The sequence below is a fragment of the Engystomops pustulosus genome, chromosome 4, assembly GCF_040894005.1.
Source record: "Engystomops pustulosus chromosome 4, aEngPut4.maternal, whole genome shotgun sequence".
NCBI classification, from domain to species: Eukaryota; Metazoa; Chordata; class Amphibia; order Anura; family Leptodactylidae; genus Engystomops; species Engystomops pustulosus.
The window spans coordinates 18,739,426-18,761,298 of record NC_092414.1 but is presented as its reverse complement, the minus strand read 5'-3'; the positions used below and the strand labels follow the sequence as shown (position 1 = coordinate 18,761,298).

Below are 21,873 nucleotides of genomic sequence, written 5' to 3'. Positions count from 1 at the left end.
CTGCTGGTGCAGTCACTGTGTACATACATGACATTACTTATCCTGTACTGATCCTGAGTTACTTTCTGTATTATACTCCAGAGCTGCAGTCACTATTCTGCTGCTGGTGCAGTCACTGTGTACATACATGACATTACTTATCCTGTACTGATCCTGAGTTACTTTCTGTATTATACCCCAGAGCTGTCACTAGTGGATCATAATAAAGGTGTTGACCCAAGGCTTATTGGGGGCCCATGACCACTCAAACCACCCACTAAATGTTAAACTGAGAAGTAGTGATGTGTCGTTCACGAACTAGCGAATAAACGAGGGGAGGCGAACTAGGGGAGACGGCTCACCTCAGTGAGCCGATGGCTCACTTAACCCCGCCCCTAACCGACACACCATGCCCCCTTTAACCAGATACAATCGGGTTAAAAGTAGAGTGGTGCCCGGTGACTGACTGGCCTGCGGCTCCCTATTATATATTTAACAGGGAGCTGTTCAGGAGCCAGAAGAACCGTAATTCCCATCACTACTGAGAAGGTCCGTCACTAGAGATGAGCGAGCACTAAAATTCTCGAGTGTTTGTTATTCGAGACGAACTTTTCCCGATGCTCCAGTGCTCGTATCGAATAACGAACCCCATTGAAGTCAATGGGAGACTCGAGCATTTTTCACTGAAAGAACACATTTAAAGAACACAGTGAAGAACACATTGCAGATGTTTCCGTACATCTGCAATGTGTTCTTCACACATATTGCTCTTCACATACTATTGTGTAGAACACCGTTCGGCGCGCATGTCTTCCGATAAGTTAGCAGATGTACGGAACATCTGCAATGTGTTCTTCACTGTGTTCTTTCGATGTGTTCTTCACTTAAATGATCCTGTGTTCACTGTTTTTATTGTATTCTTCACTGTTCTTCACTGTGTTTTCTTAATTAAATGCTCGATCTCGAGCAGGCGAAATACTCGTCCGAGCAACGAGCTGTTCCGAGTACTCTAATACTCGAACGAGCATCAAGCTCGGACGAGTATACTCGCTCCTCTCTATCCGTCAGCAATGAAATCCTCATACATCTGTACCAGCCCTCAATACACATGTACACAAGAGCCATTTCAGGACCTTTGAAGTTCATCCAAAGGTCCTGAAACCACAGATTGAAAGCAGGCAGTAGGGACACATCCTCCATTCCCCAAAAAGCTGTTTCTAGTACCAGATGTAGGAAGTGATTCCAGACTTATAGGGGCTATAATTCATGGCAGTTTTAATCTGAGAGCTGCACTCACTATTCTGCTGGTTAGAATAGTTTTGGGACTGCCTGGTCTTGCAGCTCAGACCCATTGAATGTGGAGAGGTGTTGCACTGTTCATAGAAAGCCACTGATATCCTTCTGAGATGCCTTCTGATATCTGTAAGCGGAAGACGCTGTTTGATTCATTGTTTTTCATTGTTCAATGAAATCTAAGAAGAAGAAATAATTGAGTGAAGCGACACATCATCACGGACGGATTTGTGGTCTGGGATCTGTTCCTGCGGTTCTTCTAATGACTTCCTGAGCGGCTCGTTGAGTAATGACTTCACATCATCATCATGATCCATCAGTCTCTCCACTAAGCCGTGCTCCTCGCTGCTTTCACTGTGCACCCAAAATTCATAGCAAACCTCCATGATAGTCACGGACCAACCCCACACCCACATGTGATCTTTCTCCTAGTACCAATCAGCTTCTCACTTCCCAAATTGGTTGAGAGATATGTCATCATATTGTTAATGGTGTTAGTTGCTGCCGGACTGTGAAAAATGTAGCTTCTTCAAGTGTCCTCACACTTCTGTGCTCTTAGCTCTGTGCATTGAGCTGCCTGTAAACTCCCTTCCTATAAATATGCTGTAGTATTCAACCAGAAGCAATAGCAGGCTTCTGCTTAGATACTACAGCAGGCACTCAGAACAAAAGAAAGGGCTGTGAAAACAGATCAAAGGAAAGAGCTCAGAGCACAGCAGTGTGAGGAAACACCCACAGTGCTCTTGGAGAAGCTGCAGTCGTTGGATATTAATTCCTTTTTTTTCACAGTCCTGCTGCTACTAACAACATGTACAATTGTATGGTATGCACAACTTTATAGGACCAATACCTAATGCCTTTAAAGGGGTTTCCAGTTTAGAAAACCCATTTACACTTGCCTGATATGGGAATTTGTAGTCTATATACACTCACCGGCCACTTTATTAGGTACACCTGTCCAACTGCTCGTTAACACTTAATTTCTAATTAGCCAATCACATGGCGGCAACTCAGTGCATTTAGGCATGTAGACATGGTCAAGACAATCTCCTGCAGTTCAGTTCCCCATCAGTATGGGGAAGAAAGGTGATTTGAGTGCCTTTGAACGTGGCATGGTTGTTGGTGCCAGAAGAGCTGGTCTGAGTATTTCAGAAACTGCTGATCTACTGGGATTTTCACGCACAACCATCTCTAGGGTTTACAGAGAATGGTCCGAAAAAGAAAAAACATCCAGTGAGCGGCAGTTCTGTGGGCGGAAATGCCTTGTTGATGCCAGAGGTCAGAGGAAAATGGGCAGACTGGTTCGAGCTGATAGAAAGGCAACAGTGACTCAAATCGCCACCCGATACAACCAAGGTAGGCAGAAGAGCATCTCTGAACGCACAGTACGTCCAACTTTGAGGCAGATGGGCTACAGCAGCAGAAGACCACACCGGGTGCCATTCCTTTCAGCTAACAACAGGAAACTGAGGCTACAATTTGCACAAGCTCATCGAAATTGGACAGTAGAAGATTGGAAAAACGTTGCCTGGTCTGATGAGTCTCGATTTCTGCTGCGAAATTCGGATGGTAGGGTCAGAATTTGGCGTCAACAACATGAAAGCATGGATCCATCCTGCCTTGTATCAGCGGTTCAGGCTGGTGGTGGTGTCATGATGTGGGGAATATTTTCTTGGCACTCTTTGGGCCCCTTGGTACCAATTGAGCATCGTTGCAACGCCACAGCCTACCTGAGTATTGTTGCTGACCATGTCCATCCCTTTATGAGCACAATGTACCCTGTAACATCTGATGGCTACTTTCAGCAGGATAATGCGCCATGTCATAAAGCTGGAATCATCTCAGACTGGTTTCTTGAACATGACAATGAGGTCACTGGACACAAATGGCCTCCACAGTCACCAGATCTCAATCCAATAGAGCATCTTTGGGATGTGGTGGAACGGGAGATTCGCATCATGGATGTGCAGCCGACAAATCTGCGGCAACTGTGTGATGCCATCATGTCAATATGGACCAAAATCTCTGAGGAGCTTCCAGCACCTTGTTGAATCTATGCCACGAAGAATTGAGGCAGTTCTGATTGCAAAAGTTACTACCGTAGCATGGTGTACCTAATAAAGTGGCCGGTGAGTGTATATGTTCTGGAGGACCTTTACAGTCCTGTAATATAAAGGCAGCCTATTAATATGTGTGGACACTGTTGTAATTCTTCATATCACCTGCGGAGGTGCTGTTAGGAAATTGAACACTTGTTTCCATTGAAGTTTTTATGATATGGAATCTTCTAATCTTTAGGGATAGTACATCATTCGCATAGAGATTGAGTTGCAACATACTTGTTTGACAACCAGGGTAGACAACCTCATTCTGAGGACTTTGGGATCACCAGCCAAATTATTAGACACACCATATATCCCTTCAATAGGTAATAAGTTATTTTCTATTTTTTTAAAACCCTTTATCGCTCGTAAAGGTCATTAGAAAAGTGGAGCAATTGGCTTTTTTGTTGTAGAAACAGCGCCACTCTAGTCCACTGGTTATTTCTGGTATTACAACTCCTCTCTATTTCATACCAGACACGACCAATTTGGTTCTATTTTGAGAAATATAAAGAACATATTCATAAAATTTCACAGAAATCCATCTGAAGATGACAATTCAGCTGACATATGATCTGGAAGGAGAGGAAAAGCTTCTGACCAAAAGAATCATTCTACCTCTTGTACAGAATTAAAAAACTTTGGGGGTCATTTACTAAGGGCCCGATTCCGATTTGCGACGATTTTCCCTGTATTGCCCCGGGATTTTGGCGCACGCGATCGGATTGTGGCGCATCGGCGCTGGCATGCACGCAACGGAAATCGGGGGTGTGGCCGAACAAAAACCCGACGGATTCGGAAAAACCGCAGCATTTAAAAAACAAAAAATGTCGCCGAGCTTGCACTTACCTTCACCAGGAATAGGCCGGTGTACTTGAGTGCATTTCAGCGGACTTCAGCGCAGCAGCGCCACCTGGTGGACGTCGGAGGAACTTCCTTAGTGAATCCCGGCCGGACCCGAATCCACCGCAGAGAACGCGCCGCTGGATCGCGAATGGACCGGGTAAGTAAATCTGCCCCTTTGTCTGCTTTTTTTCCCCCAAAATAGCACCATACCATTGTCTAGATTATGTTATGGAATTACGGCGTAGGTAGAGTTAAGTGAATGGAGTACAGCTGCAATACCATAAATGACCTGTTAGAAAGTGTGGTGCTGTTTTTATTTTATTTTTTATTTTAAATCAACATTTTTTCTAATTCCGTCTTAAAAGTTGTGCTTATAAGGGCCACAAAAAGAGGACATTTATATCAGACGACCCCTTTTAGTAAATTTGCCTTGAGGACAAGCAGAACATAGAAAATTCACTTTATCTAAGAAAATAAACTGCTTTAAATCATATGCAAAGCCATCACTTTGCTGCTAATGGGCTCTCTTAAATTACCTAGCGTATTGGCTAATGACTGAGTTTCAGACGGATTAATTAGAAGCAGATTCATTAAAGCCACTAGCGAATGACTGGATAATTGCTAGCACTTGGTTAATTACGGTATAATAACCACATTTTAATCAATTGGGTTCAATTTATTTCACCCAAATAAACTTTATTATTTTTTCATCATATTTCCAAGTAAATATCCCTTTAAGATAGTTTATTTAAACTGTTTAAATGTTAAAATGTCCTTTATGGCCCTGGCAACCAATGAGAGATCTGCTTACACTTTATGGATACATTAAAGCTGAGCTCTGATTGGTTGTTAGTTTAAAAAAACACAGTTCAAGAGTAAGATAGTTTTTTTTATGATTGAGGTTTTATAAAATATCCTGAAAAAGGAGGTAGGTGGTGATTAGATACAAGGAGCCATATTTTTGACTGTATGACCTTCATCACTCCTTTAGTTCTTGCAGCACTGTCCCTCCAGAGGGGAAAGGAGGCGGAGCTTTGTACAAGTTTCCCTTATAGTGATGCCTCTTTTCTGCTTGATGGATGACTAAAATTGTAAAGAAAGAATGTCTCACAATTTCAGCTTTAATTGTTATGGGGAAGGGGTTTATAAAGTTTGGAAAACGTAAAACTGAGCTCTGATTGGTTCCTAGTTTGGAAAAACTCAATTCAACAGTTTGATAGTTTTATATATGACATTCTAAAAAGTATTCAGAAAAAAGAAGGTAGTTGGCATTTGGATACAAGAAGCAGTATTTTTAACTGTATACCCTTCATCAGTCCTCTAGTTCTTGCAGCACTGTCCCTCCAGAGGGGAAAAAGGAGGTGGGACTTGTACAATTTACCCTTAAAATTAGGCCTCTTTGAGTAATTGATGGATGAATGCCCTACACTATTCAATTGTTGTGGGGTGGGGGGTATTTATTCTGTTCATCGGAGTACAAGGTAGTGGTCTTTAAAGGGATGGAGTCATAATTGTCACAATCTGATCTGATCACAGGGTGCCCCAAACCTGGATCCAGTGTCGGACTGGCCCACCAGAGTACCAGAGGATCCTCTGGTGGGCCTTGTCTCAACCCAATACTGAACCCCAGAGGTCCATCAGAAAATAACACAACTTGAAGGTTGCTAGAGTATATTTCCTGGGGTTATAATGAAGAGTGGGCCCCCGGATTGATTTTCTCTGGTGGGCCTAAGTCTGACACTGCCTGCATCCTCCACCAATCGCAAAAATGGTGGCCCTGTGTGGTCATACAGACCCAATATTGAAGCTTCATTATTGTCGCCGGAAGTCAGGAAGGGGGGGGGGGGCACGGGGTCCTGTTAAAAGAAAAGATGTAGGTAACCTGATTATATTTCCAGATGACTTACCTAATCCATAGGTCACATGCGTTCATTCTCTCTGATCTCATGAATCGACTTGAAATATTATCCCATGACATCTCATTCCCCGAAATGAGGTTTCCATTTGACTACGGCTTCTGTTCCAAATTGTGAAATCCAAGACTCGGAACTCTCTCGGTGCCATTAATCCATATGTATTATAGGTTATGGTTATTATGACATATTCACTTGAAGCACCTGGTCGTGGGTAATGGATGTTGGTAATCTCATTAATGGAGACATAAAGAGGTATTAATCGAAAGACATGGATCTTGTAAACAGTAGTATTATCCCTCTTGGCCTAATATTTAATTCTTTGGACAGATATTACCCCTTACCCTAAATCTCTTCCACATGTCTGATATATTAGAAAGTTCAAGACCCTTATGCATGGCTGAGAGCTGCTACAAAGAATGTTTCTCTTCTGGAGGACTCAGTACATGTAATACTTCTTTTCAACTGTGGAGGCACTACAGGGAAATCAAATACGTTCTTCAGGATTATCTCCTAGATTATAACTAGGAGCTCTTAGCAGTTGGAAACTTTTTTGTTGTCACCAGTGAACTGTTCACTCCAAATTTAATCATTTACTGATTTAGCATTAGCACAGGTCTTATTTGTTATAAATCTACCCAAATTTTTGGATTTTGTTGAACACGAAGGGCTAAATTTACTATGGCTTGTACGTCTTAAAACAACCACCCTCTACAGTGGTTGGCTGGGGAGAGGGCGGTGCCAGGCCGTACAGCTGTCCGGCACGGGGCAGGAATTCCCTGCGCCAGCCCACTGCATGGCCCAGTACCGCCCCCTCCTGGAATCAACCATTCAGACGCAGGCTAGGGCACAATTCTATGCCAGATCAGACTTGGCATAGAAGTACCCCTCTATCAGAATGCATTGAAGCTTTCGGTAGTTTTCAGAATAACGGAGCCTCTTGATATGGAGAGAGGGGAGGGGGGTGTATGATAAATGTTCTTCGAAATTATCTGGAATTCGTCTAGTGCAAATCACCATAAACTAAGCTGCACCACCAGGTTGGAGAGGTTTTTTAGGATGTGGGACTTGGTACTATTGACCACAGCTGGAGACCTCAGAGGGCTAGGTAGATGACTTCTTCCCATTGGACTCTCTATACATAAGTAAGTGCCAGAGTCAAAAGTTTCCTGTCACTGGATACTAGTAGTTCTAGTGGAAATTGAGCGGAAAATGATGGTTTCCCATAGTCTTTTCACTGAGCCTTCTCGGGGCGTACCTGGATCAGATGGCCTTTCCCGTAGAGAGTTGGATGGAGAGTTGGAGAAACTCTGACCTGGCTAGAAGTCATAGTCTTAGTCTATATATGGTCTTAAAACTCTGGAAGCATTGGGGGTTATTTATCATTGGGTAGGCTTCTTGCACTAGTATTGGTACTGGTTTGATCCACCATTTCTCAGTGGTAGGAAAGGCCACTTGGGATTAAAAAAAATCACAAAAACCCATTGCGATTTATCTGCCAATTTTTTATGCCAAAAAGTCAAGAAAATCCTATGATATATGTCCCCCTTGACCTTTTCTGGTCCTGTTATTCCACCTGCTACAGAATCTGAAAATTGGTTGACTGAAAGCATCTTACCCAACTTTTTAGGAGAATCTGGACTGTTTCAGTTTACGTAGACCAAATTTGGTCTTCAATAGCTGGACCAAAAGGTAATGAACTCTAAGGACCTTCTACCAGGACAACCCACTTAGGTTTTTGCATCTAGATTGAACAATGTTCTTCAGAATTTTCGACCGTATGACTTCTCGAGAGCCGATTCAGCTCCATCTATTCCATCTTGTAGTATAATAGTCACAATCTCAGATACCGGCACATCTGTTGTCATCAAAACTTCAATGACATTTTATTAAACACGTCCAAGAAGGCCCTGTGGACCTAATTACCAAATCCCTCAATTACATCTGAACACCACAAGCAAAGCCTTCAAATATAAGACCTCGGTTCAACTGAGGACGATGCAGGAAGGAGGCTTGTGGGTATTCTGATTAGAAGCAGAGCGTTTTGTGAACTTGTCCTATCTCTGCTACATGATTCATTGCTATATTAAGCCTTGGCTCTTTTGTAACTCCAAACTGTTTCGGAACTTCAATGTCACATCTTATCTCCGTCATCGGAGTTGTGGTCAGTGTTGACATTTGTCAAGCTTTGGTTAATGTTTTCCTTTGTGTTATTGATAGCCAAAGCTTCGAAAAGCAACAAAATTTAGTGTAATCCAATATCTAGATGAAGCCCAACAAGCCCAAAGAGCTCACGTTCTCGAGTTTTCTGGCATCAGAACTTTTGGACAACCCCCGTTTTCCCAAAAATGTGTGACTTTTTAATGCCAGATGTACATTGTAAAAACTTTGATCAGGGCGGATTCTAATCATCAAGACCTGTCATGTTTTGCCCCAACAGCCTATTTATTCGAATGTGTAATTCTTTTTATCCCCTGCAGAGGGGCACCAGAGAGTTTGAACTCCTACTGAGAGATTACAGTTGATCCTTGAGGGTCTTAGATTAGAAGATTGTTGGGTTAAACATCTACCAAGTAGAGATTGTCCAAAATGGGGGTCATTTACTAAGGGCCTGATTCGCGTTTTCCCGACGTGTTACCCGAATATTTCCGATTTGCGCCGATTTTCCCTGTATTGCCCTGGGATTTTGGCACACGCGATCGGATTGTGGTGCATCGGCGCCGGCATGCGCGTGACGGAAATCGGGGGGCATGGCCGAACGAAAACCCGACGGATTCGTTAAAACCGCCACATTTAAAAATGGAAAATCTGTCGCGGAGCTTGCACTTACCTTCACTCAGCCGGCCTCGGTGTATTCAAGTGCGTTCCGATGCTCTTCAGCGCAGCAGCGCCACCTGGTGGACGGCGGAGGAACTGCCTTAGTGAATCCCGGACTGACCCGAATCCACCGCAGAGAAGGCGCCGCTGGATCGCGAACGGGCCGGGTAAGTAAATGTGCCCCAATGGAGCAGATTTACTTACCCGGTCCGTTCGCGATCCAGCGGCGCTTTCTCTTCGGTGGATTCGGGTCCGGTAGGGATTCATCAAGGTAGTTCCTCCGCCATCCACCAGGTGGCGCTGCTGCCCTGAAAAGCATCTGAACGCACTCAAGTTCACCGAGCTGGACCAAGTGAAGGTAAGCGCGTCCCAAGCGACACTTTTATTGTTTTAAATGCGGCGGTTTTTCCGAATCCGTCGGGATTTCGTTTGGCCACACCCCCCGATTTCCGTCGCGTGCATGCTGGTGCCGATGCGACACAATCCGATCGCGTGCACCAAAACCCCCAATGTCTTTTATTGTATAAGCTGTGAACCACAAATGTGTGTATACTTCTCCTTTAAAAACCTGTGTCACCATGGTAACAGACTACAAATGAATCCTATGTAGTCTGATCCTTTTTTTAACGCAAGTAAAAAAAATGTAGACGGTTCAATTTGATATTTTACCAAAAATGTTAAGATTCTGCTCCGTGATTAACATCTTTGTTCCAATATTATGACAGAAATAATTATATTGTTTGGAGTAAATGGTTGTAAGACTTCAAAGCGGCCACAAAAGCTGAAAAATCTCCTCCGGAAATCACTCCGAACTTTTTGAGGAATTTGTTTTCAAAAAGAAAGCGAGAGTGAAAGTGTCTTTCATTTCTCATCATGATTATTTTTGACAGGTCTATACCACTGAGTGAAAACATTGGTTAGTTGATAACTGTGTGTAATCTTGTAGTTTATATGATGTGGTTTTTATATATAAAATATACTATAAAATAACTTCTATCGGGAATAATATGAACTTGACTCAAAACAATTGTCAGAATTCTGTTGTGGGATCGTTCATACTATTAGGTTACTCTGAGTTAAAAGGATTGTACGGGGTTAGAAAAACATGACTGCTTTCTTTCAAAAACAGTGCCCCACAAGTCCCCAGGTTGTATATGGTATTGCAACTCATCCCACTTATTTCGATTGAGCTGAGTTACTACACCAGACATAACTAGTGGACAGGTTTGAGTCTGTTCCAAAAAGGAAGCAATCTGGTTAACTCCGGTTCACCATCCTCATTTACTGGTTAATCAAGTAAAAGGACAAATATTGTGTAATACCCTATTCCGCCTGTGGGGGTGCTTTCAGGAATTTTTTTAATGGATTTATGTTGAAATGAAATGCTTCCATACTCAACCGAAGGTTCTCGTTACGTGGTGTTTTCAGCCACCACATCCATTTTGTGGCCAAAACAACCTCAATAATTCCTATTATTACTGGTAGCTAAGACATTGGACTACATTGCAATTCAGATTAAAAGAATATTCACTTTATTCAAATTCTATGGGGGTTGGGCTTTCTCTAATATTGTGAGCATGTGATTGAGAACTCCCCCAATCAAACTTTTTGTTACTAAAGTTAGGCTTTGGAGGCTTCACAACTCATGTCTAATTATGGTGGAGGTCCTGGTGGTGGTCCCAACCCATTAAACATACAGTTATCATTGAGGCTAAGGTCAAATAACCTCCAGGACTTCCATTATTTGGAAGACCTTCTCAGAAAGCATAAATGAGACCCAAAGTTGTGCCTTTAAAGGCTTTGGAGGCTTCACAACTCATGTCTAATTATGGTGGAGGTCCTTGTGGTGGTCCCAATCCAATGAACATACAGTTATCATTGAGGCTAAGGTCACATAACCTCCAGGACTTCCACTATTTGGAAGACCTTATCAGAAAGCATAAATGGGACCCAATGGGGCAGATTTACTTACCCGGTCCATTCGCGATCCAGCGGCGCGTTCTCTGCGCTGGATTCGGGTCCGGCCGGGATTTATTAAGGCAGTTCCTCCGACGTCCACCAGGTGGCACTGCTGCGCTGAAGAGCATCGGAACGCACTCAAGTTCACCGGCCTATTCCTAGTGAAGGTAGGTGCAAGCTCCGCGACACTTTTCTTTTTTTAAATGCGGTGGTTTTTCCGAATCCGTCGGGTTTTCGTTCGGCCACGCCCCCCGATTTCCGTCGCGTGCATGCCAGCGCCGATGCGCCGCAATCCGATCGCGTGCGACAAAATCCCAGGGCAATTCAGGGGAAATCGGCGCAAATCGGAAATATTTGGGTAACACGTCGAGAAAACACGTATCGGGGGCCTTAGTAAATGACCCTCATTGTTTCCTAAAGTGAAATGCTTTTGGGATTTTTTAGAGTGTTCATTAACTTAATAGATACAAATTCTAATGGAACTTTTTGTCAATTTACATATCTAGATTTACAGGTCTTCATTAGATATAACAAAATTTTGACAAGTTCATAAGTAACTGTAGACCAACTGATACCTTCCTGAGTTTTGTCACCCACGTGGTTAGTCTGAGTTTTGTCACCTCTAAATAATCTATGACTCATGGGCCAAATTCCCAGGGACTCTTGAGCAGACAATCACCAATGATGGGAACAGTCAGTTTTGGACTACTCTTTCTGAGGGCTCTACAGCATGGTTAGTCTGAGTTTGGTTACCCAGGATGGAAGGGCATCTTACCCCTAAATACTCTATCTAAGAATCATGGACCAAAATCCCAGGAAGTCCAGAGCAGATTCTTGCCAATTATGAGACCAACCAAGTTTGGACTCTTCTTTTTGATGGCTTCATAGCATGGTTAATCTGAGATTTGTCACCCAGGTGGTTACTCTGAGTTTTTTAACCCAGTATAGATGGGTGTCCTACCACTAAATACTCTATCTATGACTCATGGAGCAAATTCCCAGGAAGTCTTGAGCAGATTCTTACCAATAAGAAGAACCAGGGCTTCAAAGCATGGTTAGTCCGAGTTTTTCCATCCAGAACAAATTTCCATATGTAGGAACAATTGGTATCTACTCATCCTAAAAAGATTTACTTAAAGAGGACCTGTCATCCTATTTATCGGCACTAGGAGATCTTACTCAAGTAAGCAGCTCCTAGTGCTTGATCAAACGCCGCAATGTTAGAGTGATAGCGTTACCGGAAACCTCTGGTAACGCTATCAAACCCTGCGGTGGGGTACAGTGTAATCATCGGACAGCTTCTTCCCGGACCGCTTTTTCCATAGGCCGTCAGTCACCGCCCCTAGCCACGCCCCAACCCCTCATGAATAAGTCGGACAGCTTTGCGAGCTGTCCGACAATTACATTGTACCCCGCCGCAGTGTTTGATAGCATTACCGGAGGTTTCCGGTAACGCTATCACTCTAACACTGCGGCATTTGATCAAGCACTAGGAGATGCTTACTTTAGTAAACAGCTCCTAGTGCCGAAAATTTAGGTGACAGGTCCTCTTTAATACTTGTGGATGCAAGTGAACTCCTTGTAGTACTATGACAAATTTCCATTTCTCCTAAACTAATTATGTGTCTTTCCTCCTTACAGATCCTACAGGTGAATAAGGTGATGTCCATCCTGTTCTGTGTGATGTTTCTTCCTTATCTTTGTGGCATCCACGCTACCACCATGGATAAAAGGAATTTGCCAGAAAATTCAATGAATTCCCTATTTATTAAGCTCATGCAAACAGACCTTCTCAAAAACAAGATTCCCAAGCAAGTGGTCAACACCAAGGAAGTCAAGCAGCAAAGTACGATACCGAAAGCGGAAATACTTGACATTGACATGGTGGACAATGGAAAATCTGACTTCCAACCGGTCATCTCAATAGAGGCGGAGCTGTTTAAGCAGCAAAAACAAAAACGCTACAACTCACCACGCGTGCTTTTGAGTGATAGTCTTCCTTTACAACCACCACCCTTGTATCTCATGGACGACTATATTGGACACTCTTCATCCTCCAACAGAACCTCAAGGAGGAAAAGATTTGCAGACCACAAAACTCACCGAGGGGAATATTCCGTGTGTGATAGTGAAAGTTTATGGGTCACAGATAAGTCGAATGCGATTGACATTCGAGGACACCAAGTAACTGTGTTGGGTGAAATTAAGACTGGGAATTCTCCAGTCAAGCAATATTTTTACGAAACCAGATGTAAAGACGCCAGACCGGTCAAAAATGGCTGCCGAGGCATTGACGACAAACACTGGAATTCTCAATGTAAAACGTCCCAAACTTATGTCAGAGCATTGACTTCAGAGAACAATAAACTGGTGGGCTGGCGATGGATCAGGATAGACACGTCTTGCGTGTGCGCGTTATCGAGGAAAATAGGAAGAACATAGCTTCGACTTTTCACTATATAAATTATTACTTTAAATTATATAATATGCATGTAGCATATAAATGTCTATATTGTTTATATATTATAAGATGTTCTTATTTATTAAATTTTCAGCAAACGTATATATAAGCTTTATCTCCTCTCCAGATGGATCTCAGAAGAAGTCTGTGCCTTCTATCGGGGGCATTGTCGAAAAAAAAAATTTCAAAAACATACATCCGATTCTACTGCGAGCAGTATACAGTACGACCCTACCACCACCAAATCTATGTCAGTATTCTTCCTACAGTATTTTTCACCGCCGCTGACTCTTTCTTAGTAGACTTTTTGAAATCCGACTATATCAGAGATGTATAAATTGTACCAACCTTATATTCAATGGCAATATATTTTACCTCAATTAAAAGAAGAAAAAAAAAAAAGAATATTTAAAAAAAAAAATTAAGTTGTTCCATTTCAAACAAAAAGGTTGAAATAAGATCCTGGTGATGTTATACGTGAATTTAGTTGTTTCTTTTTTTGTATATATAAGATGTTTTTATCGATATAGACTTTTTTTTTCTTATCTCTGACATTTCATAGAAAATTGGAGCCCCGTGTCGTCCAGATGGGGCATCGGCAAAGTTGTCCCCAGTTTTACCACCCATGATAAAGTTTTTCCCCCACCACAATCTATTATTTACCCCAGAGAGTCCTACACAACTTCTCACCATGGTGGGACCAACCATACTTGACTACTCTTTGTCGGGGCTTCACAATATGGGCTCCCGTTAAGTTTTGTCACCCATATGGTTAGTTTGAGTTTTGTCAGCCAGGATAGAAGGTGTTCTTACCCCTTAATACTCTATCTTTGACTCATGACCCAAATTCCCAGGAAGTCTCGAGCAGAGTCTCACTAATGACGAGATCAACCAGTTCTGGACTCCTCTTTTTGAGGACTCCATAGCATGGTTAGTCTGAGCTTTGTCCCCTAGGTGGTTAGTCTGAGCTTTGTCCCCTAGGTGGTTAGTCTGAGTTTTGTCCCCTAGGTGGTTAGTCTGAGTTTTTTCCCTTGGATGGTTAGTCTGAGCTTTGTCCCCTAGGTGGTTAGTCTGAGCTTTGTCCCCTAGGTGGTTAGTCTAATTTTTGTCCCCTAGGTGGTTAGTCTAAGTTTTGTCACCCAGGTGGTTAGACTGCGCTTTGTCATTCAGGTGGTTGGTCTGAGTTTTGTCCCCTAGGTGGTTAGTCTAAGTTTTGTCCCCTAGGTGGTTAGTCTGAGCTATGTCACCTAGGTGGTTAGTCTGAGCTTTGTCCCCTAGGTGGTTAGTCTAAGTTTTGTCCCCTATGTGGTTAGTCTGAGCTTTGTCACCGAGGTGGTTAGACTGCGCTTTGTCATTCAGGTGGTTGGTCTGAGTTTTGTCCCCTAAGTGGTTAGTCTGAGTTTTGTCCCATAGGTGGTTAGTCTGAGTTTTGTCACAGAGGTTAAAAAAAAAAAATCTTACCCCAAAATACTCTATGACTCGTGGGACAAATTCCCAGGAAGTCCTGAGCAGATTCTAGACAATGATGAGACCAAACAGGTTTTGACTCCTCTTTCTGATAACTTTGTAGCATGGATTGTCTGAGTTTTGTCACCCAGGATAAAAGGGGCTCTTATCCCTAAATATTCTGTCTCTGACGTACGGCCCCATTTCCCAGGAAGTACTAAACAGATTCTCGCCAATGATGAGACCAACCAGGTTTCGACTCCTTTTTCTGAGGGCTTCAAGCATGGTTAGTCTGAGTTTCATCACCCAGGTGGTTAGCCCGAGTCTTGTCACCCAGGATAGAAGAGTGTCTTACCCCTAAATAATCTAATTATGACCCACGGGCCAAGTTCCCAGGAAGTCTTGAGCAGATTCTTGCAAATGATGAGACCTAGTAGGTTTGGACTCCCTCTCTGAGGGCTTCATAGCATGGTTAGTCTGAGTCTTGTCACCAAGGATAAAATAAGGTCATACCCCTAAATATTCTGTTTTTGACTCATGACCCAATTTCCCAGCAGGTCCTGAGAAGATTCTCGCCAATGAGAATCTTCCAGGTCAACCAACCAGGTCTGGCCTCCTTCTTCTGAGGGCTTCATAGCATGGTTAGTCTGAGTTTTGTCACCCAGGTGGAGGTGGTTAGTCTGAGTTTTCTAAGCCAGGATAGAAGAACATCTTACCCCTAAATAATCTAATTCATTAATTCATTACCAGGGACTCCTAAGTAGATTCTCACCAATTACGATACCTATTACTCATGGGCAAAATTACCAGAAAGTCTTGAGCATATTCTCAACAATGATGAGACCCACCAGTTTTGGACTCCTCTTTCTCTGGACTCCGAAACATGGTTAGACTGAGTTTTTTTTTTAATCCAGGACAAAAAGTTCCTGGTATCTGTTACCTGACTTTACTTTCTGCATGGGACAATTTTCCAAGGAGTCCTGCACAGAATTTCCTCAGTTGAACAAGTTTTGGGATTCTGTCATTGGCCTCCATAGCACAGTTAACTGAGATTTTGGTGCTCGGGATTGAAGGACCTGGTGTTTGTTACCCCCTATATGTCCTATCCATGACCCATAGGCCAATTTCCCAGGTAACACTGCACATACTTTCACTGTATACGGCCAACCATGTTTAGTCTTTAAAGGCTCTATAGCCATGGTCAGTCTCTATGGTTCTTTTACCCTTGTAGTAGCCAAAATTAATAGCAATTTTTGGTGGAAATTTTTATAAAGTGGGTCATGATTTACTGATTTACTACCTTAGAAATGAAACTGTTTCTGTACTGTATTAAATTGGCATTACTGCCCATATATATGACATCTGCATCTCTCTTTAGCCCACGAGACATATAAATCTAAAAATATCTACCATTGATCTCCTGCTAAATGTCATGTATGCCCAATGCTGGCACCAATATGTCACCTGTATAAATCACAGGAGCTCATAGAAACATCTTAATGATTATAACTGTATTACGTTGTGCTCCTAATTGTTCTATGTATATTTACCATCTTATTCACTTGATTCCACATTATAAGGAAACTATATGGACTGTCTATGTCTTATGGATGCCCCTCAAGCTTCATTAGGTGCCCCCTGATAATATATGACCACTTACAATAATCTGTCATTTGTAATTCATCCAGCAGTGAGTGTTCAATTTTCCTGTAGTGCCCCTACAGGCCAAGTTAAGAATTACACATTGTCTATTCAAATCCTGGGACTGTGAGATTCATGGACATACCAGGTCTTCTAGAACAAGAGATGTTCTTTGTATCTATCTTGTATCTGACAGTCTTCCACTTGAGACAGTCCATTCCTAACACCGGGATTATGTAATCTCCATACCAGAAAAACCCTTTGCCCCTTTTAATCGATCCAATTTTTAGACAAACTCTTGTTTTTGATTACCAAAAAGTTTCCACTGATGATGAATACTAAATTGAGTGTCTCTTAGTATCCTGGACTCCTGTGATGGACATCCCTGTGGTGGACACTGATGAGGTTCAACTGGGGACTGTCAAGGGACGAAGATAGTGTGGGGTAAGGGGATAGATTAGTGTTACCACTGTAAGATTTTGGAAAATTTGGAAGCCTGGACGCTCCAGGAACTTGAAGTACTTTATTGACTTCTATGGTCTTCTATATTAATTATGGTGAGACCTGCTCTTCTCCAATGGCAGTCATCAGGGACAAGAAGGTTCGGGCTGTTGAATCTCAACATACCTGATGTTTTTGTTCTAAAGGGAGATAAGTCACCACCAGAGGTGTCTGGTAGTAGCTTATTCCACTTAATTGATTATTATAGTCTTCACCTTCCTGGTTCTAGAGAGATTGGCCAACCAGTTGTCTACGGACTCTTCTCTGCAGGTAGCGATCAGGGTCAGAAGGTTCAGGCTGTTGAATCTCAACATGTCTGATGTTTTTGTTCTAAAGGGAGATAAGTCCCCACCAGAGGTGTCTGGTAGTAGCTTATTCCACTTAATTGAGTATTATACTCTTCACCTTCGTGGTTCTAGAGAGATTGGCCAACCAATTGTGTACTGACTCTTCTCTGAAGGTAGCGATCAGGGTCAGAAGGTTCAGGCTGTTGAGTGTCAACACTCCCTATCCGTCATCATCCACCGTGGTTCAATAACCAACCAGTAGAGAGGCAAAGTCTGATTTAGAAACCTTAACAGGTGACTAATATATACTTGTAGGCTCTTGAGATATCTCTAAGAGGCCCCTACTGTCTGAGGAACTCCTTGAGGTTCCAAAGATGAGTAATAACTAGCACCACCAACTGAGTACTTAATAGTCATAATGTAAAGGTATGGAACATCTCAAGTCCATAACGGGCACTGTATACTGTGTTTTTTATTCGGCCAATACCAAATCCAGTGATTTTATAGTAGTCCTTGACCTCCCAATTGTGAATTATTACAGAATATTATCCCAATCTCCCAACCCCTCTAGAAAGACGCACAATTTTAAGTTGTAAGAACAATCTGAAAGGTATTCTCCAGAGTTTTCCACGTCCACATTATACCGCAGTGACAGAACATGACATAGACATCTCTCCTAGCACCGATCCCCAGACGTGAAATTGAAATTTTGATCTAAAATTTAATTTAAAAAAAGTAAAGATACTTTTCACATTTTTCCTCCGGTTTGGCTATTATATGAAATGACCAAAGTTATGAAAGGATATTTCTGTTTTCCACTCATGTTTCTGACAGATGTTTTGTGCAGTTCAAAGCTGAAGCAAAATTTGATACGTCCTCCAAGTAGCCTTATTCAATATGTTTTGTATTATTTTCTGTATGAAATAAATGTGTCTTTTGATATGGAAAGATCTTACTTAATCTCCGTGGTTTGCCTGAAATCTCTCAAACAAGCTTTTAATTCTATCTAGGAGGTTCTATCTACCTCATATCTATCTATCTATCTATCTATCTATCTCATATCTATATATCTATATATCTATCTATCTATCTATCTCTCTATCTATCTATCTATCTATCTATCTATCTATCTCATATCTATCTATCTATCTATCTATCTCTCTATCTATCTATCTATCTCCTATCTATCTATCTCATATCTATCTATCTATCTATCTATCTATCTATCTATCTCATATCTATCTCCTATCTATCTATCTATCTATCTATCTATCTCCTATCTATCTATCTCCTATCTATCTATCTATCTATCTATCTATCTCCTATCTATCTATCTATCTATCTATCTATCTATCTCATATCTATCTATCTATCTATCTCTCTATCTATCTATCTCATATCTATCTCCTATCTATCTATCTATCTATCTATCTATCTATCTATCTCATATCTATCTATCTCCTATCTATCTATCTATCTATCTATCTATCATCTATCTATCTATCTATCTATCTATCTCATATCTATCTATTTATCTATCTATCTATCTATCTATCTATCTATCTGTCTATCTTATATTTATCTCGATCTATCTATTTCATATCTATCTATCTATCTATCTATCTATCTATCTATCTATCTATCTATCTATCTATCTATCTCCTATCTCTCTCTCTCTATCTATCTATCTATCTATCTATCTATCTCCTATCTATGTATCTATCTATGTATCTATCTATCTATCTATCTATCTATCTATCTCATATCTATCTATCTATCTATCTATCTATCTATTTATCTATCTCATATCTATCTCATATTGATCTATCTTTCTTTCTATCTATCTACCTCATATCTATCTCTACTATCTATCTATTTATCTAATATATTTATCTATCTCATATGTATCTATTATCTATCATGAAAACAGGAGTACAAACCGTTATTTGGTCGCAATTCTGGGTGACTACCCGGTCCTCTACTCCGGTTCCACAGGGTGGGGGAACCAGGCTGTATAGTGGGCTGGCGTTGGGCAGGAATGTCAGTTCAGGCACAGGCTAGGTCTGGTGTAGAAGTGCCCCACCGGTGCAATGCTTCGGAGCTGCCCACCAGGATTTACCAAGAGGCTGGAGATAGATCCGACGTTTGCTGGGGACACCATCATATTCTGGTGCACTTAGTGCCATTATATGATAAAAGCGCCCCTAAATGTGCATGTATACTTACATACAGCTCTCCTAATTTCTCCCCTGATAGCATAAAAAGAACCAATACTAAAAATTCCCGTTTTCCACATTTCCAGTCTGTGAATTCTCTAACAGCCTCATCCATGTGCAGGGTCTTAAATGTCATCTATAAGTTTTCGGCGAGCAGTGATGCATAAGTAATGTACACCACACGTTCCCACCAACGCCATGAAGGAAGCTGACATCCAACAATAGGCATCTTGTTGTGAAGCCACCATGTGTCATTTGTTGTAGTGTCTCCATGTATTCCATGGGCTTGAGAGTCAGGGGTCCTTTGTTATGTCAGGAGAATACATCATATCTATCGACTGTCTAGACAAGGCCATGGCTGGACAAGTGACAGGGGTAGGATATTATCATAGACACCAAAAATCAACCAGAGACAGAACCAAGCCCTAGTTAATGTGTCCTTCTATAAAGCCACCTCATCATGCGACCGTAGGGGTTGAAATGGGGTTCTTTGGGCCCACTAGATAATATTATTTTGTCACCTAATAGAATCTAGAACATATTGGCCTCCGAATTAGGTTGTCTTCTTCTCTACCTTTGGGGTCAAGTATTGGATAAGAGCATGGGTCCACCAGAGCTGCACATGGGGCTGGGGCATGGTCCACCAGAGTTGCACATGTCCGACATTGGTGGAAGACTATTACAGTTCTACAAGAGGTCTATATGACGGCACCATATTTTTTCCAGATACCATATGGTAGAGTAACTGCTATTGTCTGAAAGTTGGACAGTGCAGAGTTTGAGGGACTTAGCAAGTCTTACTATGTCACTCCTTTAGTATTTATTACATATAAACAGGTTCTGCCCCTGGAATCTCGAGAACAAGGTGTCGGTTCCCATAAGTTCAAGTATATGGGGACCACCAAAATTGCCAAACCTATAGAACATACACTCAGCTATTTTTGGAGATTCAATCGATCTGTATCGGAAAGTTACTGCGCATGCGCCACAAACTCTACGTTGAGCCGGTCATGGAACGGGAGTTAGAGGACGCAAGATAGGTGCATATCCCAGAGATTGTACCTGTGGATGTGTAAAGATCTAAAGATGTGAATACCCCTTCAAGTTGACCTAATTTGTACCCCTTATTGACCTCCAATATGGCACAGACATATCCCACTGTATGCACAGACATCATTGGGGAGGTGTGAACATTCGCAACAGCCAGTGATTGGCTGTTGCTACTGTTCGGGGTGTTTCCCTACTGATGTCACTGTCTTTATATGGATAGTGACATCACTAGGGAACCTACCTGAGTGTACGCTCAGTGGACACTGGGGGGGATGCAATATGGCTGAACAGTTGAGTGCCCTCACTCAATATAAGTCTATGTATATTCGGAGCGCAATCGGGAGGTTTCCTGGCATGTACGCTCAGTATGTACATAAAACTTGGTGTGAACTTAGTCTAATACTGTTTCTAAATATGTTTTAAGGAATATCACACATGCTTTATTATTTGGATGAATAGAACCCATTCTTGTAATTGGTGGGGGCCCTGGTGCTCAGACCTTCACCAATTACCCAGTTATTCCCTATCCTATGGATGGTAGGATAAAAATCTACCTGCGGTTAGGGGGGCTTCTGGCGCATGCTCAGTGACTGTGGATGAATAGAACCCCGTTCTCGTAATTGGTGGGGGCCCTGGTGCTCAGACCTTCACCAATCACCCAGTTATTCCCTATCCTTTGGATGAGAGGATAAAAATCTACCTGCGATTGGGTGGGTTTCTGGCGCATGCTCAGTGACTCAGTGAGTGGATGAATAGAACCCCATTCTCGTAATTGGTGGGGGCGCTGGTGCTCAGACCTTCACCAATTAGCCTGTTATTCCCTATCGTATGGACGGGAGGATAAAAATCTACCTGCGGTTGGGTAGGTTTCTGGTACATGCTCGGTGACTCAGTGCGCATGTGCCCCCACTGAACAGTAAAAAAAAAAATCCAAAAACTTTAACTATACAAAGAATAGCGAATTTTGTACATTTTTATACATCAAACGGTAGAAAAAAATGGAGGGGTGGGGGATTCCTTCCCCGATCCGTGACATATTTTGGAAATGTTTAATGAAAATTTAAAAAAAAAAGTCTTCAAAAACAAAACAAAACTACAAAGCGCGTAGCTGAGAAAGCCCATTGTTCTAATATGGATTGCAAACATTAATCCAAATGATACAAAACAGATGGCAAGCGCAGGGCTTTGTTAGGATTGTTTATAGGAAGGCTATGTGGTATTATTGGCTTCCAACAATCTTTTGTCAGGCTCCAGTCTCCGTCCTGCACTTGGTTTTAGGTTACAAAAAGCATAAAAGCTATCATTAACCCTGTGGAGGCTGGGGATGGCGGTGACATGTGACCTCCGCATTTCACAGATATC

The 21,873-nt window shown here is 42.0% G+C and overlaps 1 protein-coding gene across 8 annotated transcripts in view; it reads left to right on the top strand.

Moving 5' to 3' along the window:
* Positions 1 to 18,193, top strand: part of NTF3 (neurotrophin 3) — a 62,540-nt gene extending 44,347 nt beyond the window's left edge. For 6 of the 8 annotated variants that reach the window (XM_072145395.1, XM_072145394.1, XM_072145391.1 and 3 more), the window contains one exon: positions 12,551 to 18,193. In XM_072145395.1, coding sequence (XP_072001496.1) covers positions 12,572 to 13,351 — 780 coding nt within the window. In that variant the 5' untranslated portion in view covers positions 12,551 to 12,571 and the 3' untranslated portion in view covers positions 13,352 to 18,193. The remainder of the gene's footprint in view (positions 1 to 12,550) is intronic. The other 2 variants (XR_011854781.1, XR_011854780.1) reach the window with 2 other exon arrangements.
* Positions 18,194 to 21,873: the final 3,680 nt, after the last annotated feature.